The following is a 7,785-nucleotide window of genomic DNA, read 5'->3' on the forward strand; positions in this document are numbered from 1 at the left end:
TATACGTACCAAATGGCAAAATATTCGAACAGATGGTTCAATATTCCTTGCGTGACAATACATTTCAAAAATTAGAATCTTTCGAATTGATGCTGGTTCAAATTGACCAACATCAACACCATAAAACTTACAAACTTCTAAGAAGAATGGTGTAGATGGCAGACGTAAGCAAAAATTGAAAATTGAATGGCCATAAATAGCAATCTTGCCAGGGGGCAGTGAGCAGGCTCTGGCATTGATTGCAGGAATCACTGGTTCAACGCCAGCTAATCTAGGAAAATGTTGCAGTAACTCGCCTAAATATTTTTCATTTACTCTGCTATGAATAGCTGAAACATCCTTTATGGCTGCCATTAATGTTCTAATGAAACAGGAAGAAAAGAAGGTATTGATGGAGGAAGATGAACACTGTAGAAGGAAGTTGTAAAAGTAGATGATCGGTTAGGGTTTATGGTGGTGAAAAAGCAAAAAAGATATAACAGCTGTAATCAGTGATGATTTTGGGGGTTTTGTTTTCAGCCACACACGTGTAAGGACAAGATAAGAAGGCGAGTACATCGAAGAGTCTTTTTACAGCTAGAGGCACGTGAGGTATTTTAGCTGTGCAAAAATCAATCATCATAATGTCAGAAAAATTCGCCTATCATTTAATACCTGTGATGTACTTCCCAGTGCAAAAGGAAAACGTGAAGACTTGGTTGGCATGCGTTATTTTAAGTTTAACAACTTAATCAATTTTCAAATGCTTAAGTCATTAAACTGGGGGGACTTAATGGTGTATCCTATCGTATACACGCATAAAAGGCGTAATGGCAGCATAAAAGTAGCATCAGGAAGGCTGGAAGCTACAGTTTTGTGAAGTTAACCGTCCAGCGTACTCCGTTGTACAGGCTGCTCCGTCATGCGTAAGCCCTGAAGGCCGCCTAGCGTGTAAGCCCTGGTCGGAGAACGCCACCTTCAGCATAAATTTCGGATCACGAATAACAGAACGTATCATCATCTGACACGTGTCCCCGAACAATCTGGTGGATCTGACACTATAAATAGACCCCTTGGATCGTCATTTTACACAGTTCAGACATTCTGACAACTTTGAGAGCTGAGACTTCACCTCTCTCTCTCTCTACTTTCTCTCACTAGAAGTCATCCGGCTAGCACTTTTACGCTCTACGGACGACAGATTGATTAAGCCACCCCACAAGTTTCTACACTTGTGTACCGGGTCTGCAGGGATTATTTTCCAAGGGTAAAAATCAATCGGCAACACTCCGCCCACCTAAAGCTAGATTACTTCTAGTATCTTGTTGACACACTAAGACTTACTTCATAAGGAAATAGGTGTTAACAATTGGCGTATGTGCTTCGGAGTTTTCGGGATTTGCCACTTTTCAACGGTTTCAATCTTTGCTGGATCCACCTGAATACCTTCTTTGTTCACTATATGACAGAGGAATTGAACTTCTTCCAACCAAAATGCACACTTTGAAAACTTAGCGTACAGTTTTTCTTTTCTCAGCAACTCTAGCACTTTTCTCAAATGTTCTTCGTGCTCTTGATCATTCTTCAAGTAAATAAGTATGTCATCGATGAAAACAATGACAAACTTGTCAAGATATGGCTCACACACTCGGTTCATGAGGTCCATGAACACAGCTGGTGCGTTAGTCAATTCAAACGGCATAACCATAAACTCGTAATGACCGTAACGCGTCCTAAAAGCAGTCTTCGGAATGTCATCCTCTTTCACCCGCATTTGGTGATATCCAGAACGTAAATTGATCTTCGAATAAACCGACGAGCCTTGTAGTTGATCAAATAAGTCGTCGATTCTCGGTAATGGGTAACGGTTCTTGATGGTAAGTTTGTTCAACTCTCGGTAGTCGATACACAACTTGAATGTACCATCTTTCTTCTTGACAAACATAACAGGAGCTCCCCATGATGATGTACTTGGTCGAATGAAACCACGCTCTAAGAACCGTGACGTTAGGTTTTTAATTGATTTTGTGTAGTTTAGCCTTCATTTGTGATGAGTTTCATTTAATTATAGTCAGTTTTTTTTCGCTATTTGTCCTATAACGCTTATTACGCTTAATAGTTTAATATTTTTAGTTTCCTGAAAAAGGGGTGAACATTGGATGTTGTTTTTCAATTGTATGGAGTATGCTTCTCAAAAGAACATGAGTTTTCTTGACAAGCAGCGCCTGTTTAAAAAAAAAAAAAGGGAGAATGAAAAGGTGAGGTTTTGATTTGTTTTTGGTAGTGTTATATAGTTGTTTATGAACTTCGTGGAGTGGTATTTTAGTATAGTGATTGGTTTCGCCTCATGTTAATTTATTATACCTAACACGAGTAGTCGAGTGGTTTTTGTTTTGGTGCAGTGTATATGTGAAACTTATTAGACAGTTGGTGCTGGATATCTTTGACTGACTGTGTTATGACATGATTTAGTAAATTTGAAGATGGAGAATCTGAAAGTTGTTAGTTTCATGTATATATCAGACCATCTGGTAGGGTGGTACAGTGCTAAAAGTGCCAAAGAGAGAATAATCTTACAGGCATGAAATTGAGGTACGCTATAATTAAATCACGGAGTATTACATGTATGGTCTTGTAAGTGTTCAAAATTTTGGTGAGTTTATATCTTACACAGTTTGATTATATAGTATAGTAAGTAATGAAATTGAAAGAGGAAATGGTAACATTCTCAAGATTTGTATTTTCCTGTTTTGCATCAAGGCTCTATTTCTGAACCTTATAAATGATGCTACATTTTTCCATCTTTTACACCTCCTTTTTTCTTGAGTGTTTAAATAATGCAACATAACATGGATGCATATAGCATTGACGGGGTGTTGGATATATATATATATATGCCACGTTTTATGGTTAGCCCCGATTTTTGATTGTCTATGTATAAGTAGCATATACATGAGTAGCACTACTACAAGTAATGTACAATATACGTGCTATTCAATATGTTGCATTGCCTGTTGTGATATACATTTGAAGGGAAGAAAACATTCGCTTGTTCTTAACCTCTAGGTTTTTTTTGCCTCCGCAATTTGCGAGATTTCCAAACGTGGATGATTGAAAGGAAATGTTCCGTGTTTTCAGCAACATTCACTCCACTTGGCGCACTCATAGTCACCGTTTTTAGTTCTATGTTTTTCCAAGGACATACACCGGAAGGCAAGTGAGTGATATTAATTTGAGTATAATTTCATTGTTAATACATTACATTTAGTCATCAAACATCATGTTTTTAAGGCCTTTAACATATAAGCATATTCTGTATCCCATCACTTTTGTCCTTATGAGTAATGATGTTTATAGTTAAAGTATCATAATCATAACATAATAGCAAATACTATTGTGGTATATCGATGTAACCTTGATATTTTTGTTCAACTTCAGCATCGTAGGTGCACTCAGAATTATAATTGGGTTCTATGTGAATTAAAAAACAACTCCTTGCAGTACTTGTTAAGACTAAGACTGCTCTGCATTCACAAGCATATGCCGGAAACACTCTGGCTTCATGTAACCAATGCGAAGATGATACTTCCTAATGGTGGTATCTTCTGCTTGTTCATCATCGTATTCATTCCAACAATTTAGAAACAAAATAAGAAAAAACAAGGATTATCGTAAATCGCAAACTGGGCTGTGCATAATGCACGGCCTAAAACTTTCTAGTATATATATATATATATATATATATATATATATATATATATATATATATATATATATATTAAGCTATTCTATTTTACCCTTATATTAATCGTCAGTTATCTATTCCCAAACGCACGGATCTCTTTTCAACCTACCGTATGTAACTCGGTAACTCCCCATTTGTAACTCCCTATCTTCAGAAGCTTTTGTCTCATAAGCTTTTGTCTGTCATTGCAATTGCAATTTACCCAAATGATTGCACACAAAAAATTAATTAAACAATTTAACAGATTAATTACTTAAACGATTTGATTTCATCATGAACTCTCTTCAAAAAAATTAGGGTTTCGATCCAAACAATCACATATTTTACTTTTCGTCAATTTGATATATAGGACTGTTCAGAATCATACAAAGTCGATCCAGGTTAGGTATCTATAAATCCTTTTGTTTGCTTTGTATTAAGTTTCATAAAGCGCTATAATTGACAACACATGTATCATCAATCAATGTTCATTTGCATATGGTTTTGTTTCTGACTTGGGTTTCAGAATTCATTATGTTCATATTTTTTGGTACGCTAACTTCCGTTTTTAGTAAATCATTTTCTTCCCAGAACAAGAAGGCAATGCTTTAGCACTGATCGTTTCAAAATAGTTCTTGTAAGAATCGACCGTTTCACAATAGTTGTTTTGAGAATCGATCGTTCACAGATTCGTTTTCAATATGTTTTTATTTACGCACACCAACTGTTTGTGAAAAGTATTGTGGATGCTATTTTTTTTTATTATTATTCAGATTATATATAAGAAGACATAAATTTGAGACGTTACTAACCCGGTCACTAATTTTTTTCCATAGTACATTACTGTTGTTAGAACTTGCTTTGGTTGATCGTATAGGATACTGCACTATAAATTTATTTATATTGTTGTATGATTACAGTGTGAACGTAAAGCTTAATGTTAGTCTTCGGGGTACCTGAAGTAACTATTAGTGGACCATGTTTTTTGTATACTACGGAGTATTTGTTTTTAATTTGAGTACAAGCATGACAATTAAATTTTTCGGGTGGTTAATTCAGTGGTCTAGTGGAAGCAAAGACAAAATATGATCCTGACTGCAGCTAATGGTGGATTTGAGGTAAAAAATGCTTATTACAGGTTAGTGCTTACCACCATAAAACATTGTTCTTATTTGAGTTATAACCAGTTACATATCATGACAAGTTAATTCTAATAATGTTGTTTGTTGAATAGGAGTAAGTAGTAGTTCAATGTACTCCTTTAGCCTTCACCATATTTTAATTTTATATATTGAAATTTGCAACTGTGTGTGTTTAATAACATGTTTCAGTTATTACTTGTGGTCTGATTTAGGTGTTGCACTATATTAGAAAGATGTTGCAAATTTTTATGATGTCTACCTGAAGCATTTATTTCAGTGAACCCTACCTGAACAAACTATGTGATTATTATTATGTTCTATTCTTTAGTTTTTACATTTTTTAAAATTCGATATCTGTGTTTACATGCACCTATATGAATTGCTTGATATTGAAATGCTTTGAGATTTGATAATTATGAGTTGGATTTCATCGTTTCATATGTGTAGTTTGGTAAATAAGTTAGGTGGTTTACGAGTGATATCATTGCAAGATAGTTTGAATACATTCAAGATGCAAAAACTTAAATCTACATTAAAAAGTCAACATTCAGTTAAATGAATATTGTGGATAACAAAAACTTAAATCTATATTATGTTGATGTCAGTATGTCTGCTTGGTGGTTATGTAGGTTTGTTTTTTATGTTAGTTGTTTGAATGTTTTTAAATGTAATTGTGTGGGATGTGAAACTCATTTACTTTCACTTAGAAATATCAAAACTCATTGCAATTCATCTACTTCAATTTCGAAAATGTTAGGGGCAGGAGAACATCGAGGAAAAAAAGATGATCTTTTTCAAGTTTTCTGAAAAGCTTCCACTGGATAAGCTCTCAAATCAATTTACAGCTAGCGCAAAAGGAAAAGAGAAAGTCGAGAGCTCGGGTTCGTCAAAAGAAGATGTTTCTAACAAAGGCTCTGGATCAAATGACTTTCCTAATGGGTACATGGGCAAATTGCTGGTCTACAAAAGTGGAGCAGTCAAGCTCAAGATTGGAGACATCATCTACAATGTAAGGTGGTGTTTGTTTTTCTCATTGAAGACCTTATTATGTCTTATGTCTGCGGGCGGGCAGACGTTTTAGTTTCAGACCGTTTGTTTTTTAGAAGATATAAGACAAAATAACACCTTAATATGTCTTCCAAATTGAAGCTCTAGGATATCGCTTCTGTTGGAAAATCGTGTGTACTTTTACCAATTTCAGATTAACGCAGCGGATAGTTAAAATAATAATCTTTTATTATTTCATAAAAACATTTACAAGATTATATATTCATATATTTAATGAAACATGCACACGATTAATTTATCCCAATGATCCAATTACACCACTAATAATTGTCAAAATATATAATTCACAAAGTGAGTAAACGATATACCTTTCTTGAAGAAACTGATTGAAGGAGAGAAACCTACGATCAAAAATATGACCGTCTCTTAGGATAGTCCACACTACACTTCAAACAATGCCAATGGATGCTAGTCCAAATCCAAGTAACTAATTAATATAATCAAATTATATTTAATCAAATAGAATAGATAAATAATACTCCAGTATAACTTTGCTCGTCATCCTTAAGAAAGGAATCAAGTGAACATAGATTGTTATTTTGTGTTTTTGGTTTTCATTCTATCTTACCTGACCAAAAGAAAGAATATATATATATATATATATATATATATATATATATATATATATATATATATATATATATATATATATATATATAAGTCTAAAAGACTTCACAAGTTGGTGAATAAAATAAAAAACACGTTCTTAAAATCTTGTTTTCGATTTCTTTGTCTGATGTAATATCATATTTCATTTATTTGGTAGCAAAAAGGAAATCAAAAGAAATCAAGATCATTTTCAAAGTCGTATTTCTCAAATACTTTAGGGGTAATAGTAAATTAATTAATTTCGTTTCATTTACTATTCACATGAATAGTAAATGAATTAATTTCAATTTACTATTTTGTTACTTGAGTAATATATATACATCATATATATATTTTATTTAACGTCTCGGTGTATATGTGTGTGACCCCGAAGGCTCAAATGAAGTTGGTCATATAGTTATATGTTGTACCTTGCACATTAATCCTACAGACTCCCACTTGTGCATGGCACAACACTAAGTAACTATACAAACAATGGTAAGCGTCTAGCAACACGTCATTGTTCCCAAATTCATGTGAGGGTAGTTTCTAGAAACTGTTTATGGTAAGTTTTAAATGTCATTCGTTCTTTTGTTTCAGATACTTTAGTTAAACTTGTGATATGGATCATCGGTCATTCTCATTTGTTTAACAATTTTGTTTCTCGAACTTAGAACTGAATTAGATCACCAAATTAATTAAGTATCATCTTAATTACATCTGGGTGCGGCCACACAAATATCTTATTCATTCATCGAGGAGCTCAAAAAGTATCTAACTCCAAACATTTTAGAGGAACAAATCCTATATTGCATACACGTGTCTATCACGAGCTTTACATTATACCCAATAATGGCCTTTATAACAGCCTTATTCAGGACATCGTTTAACCATATCAAAATACAATGCTACACTCATCAAGACGGGCGTGCATCTCAAGTCTAAGGACACAAAAACATAATCACTAAAAGATTTACTACTGACTACGATCCATGTAGTGACATCTCATGGTTGGGTCATTCCAATATTCATCATCAATGAATACATATGAATTTTGGTCTCAACAAGTTAGCTATTCATCATCAATGAATATAACCAAAATTTCACATTAATCTTAATTCATGTTATTCCCATAACATGACCGATTATGGAGATTTTGAATAATCAACAATTATTCATGGATTAAACATGCTAATATATAACACAGTGATATAAATGAAAACGATCATATCAACTATATATCAATTCATTAATATAAAACTGCTTAATGTTCCAAAAATATCC

General features: G+C 33.7%; 1 protein-coding gene across 8 annotated transcripts; it reads left to right on the forward strand.

Annotated features, from left to right (window-relative positions):
* The first annotated feature begins 2,147 nt into the window (after window positions 1-2,147).
* On the forward strand, window positions 2,148-6,120 carry LOC139872578 (uncharacterized). Of its 8 annotated transcripts, none has more exons than XR_011767091.1 (4): window positions 2,148-2,571; window positions 3,046-3,196; window positions 4,763-4,841; window positions 5,603-6,120. XR_011767091.1 is itself a non-coding variant. In XM_071860483.1 (4 exons), the coding sequence occupies exons 3-4, from the start codon at window positions 4,789-4,791 to the stop codon at window positions 5,924-5,926; spliced, it is 357 nt and encodes a 118-aa protein (XP_071716584.1). In that variant the 5' UTR covers window positions 2,148-2,571; window positions 3,046-3,196; window positions 4,763-4,788; the 3' UTR covers window positions 5,927-6,120. The 8 variants fall into 8 exon arrangements, 4 of the variants coding, with proteins under 4 accessions (XP_071716584.1, XP_071716585.1, XP_071716586.1 ...); XR_011767092.1 differs by having other exon boundaries at window positions 3,046-3,192; XM_071860483.1 differs by having other exon boundaries at window positions 4,763-4,821.
* Window positions 6,121-7,785: the final 1,665 nt, after the last annotated feature.

This window comes from Rutidosis leptorrhynchoides, chromosome 10, assembly GCF_046630445.1.
Source record: "Rutidosis leptorrhynchoides isolate AG116_Rl617_1_P2 chromosome 10, CSIRO_AGI_Rlap_v1, whole genome shotgun sequence".
NCBI classification, from domain to species: Eukaryota; Viridiplantae; Streptophyta; class Magnoliopsida; order Asterales; family Asteraceae; genus Rutidosis; species Rutidosis leptorrhynchoides.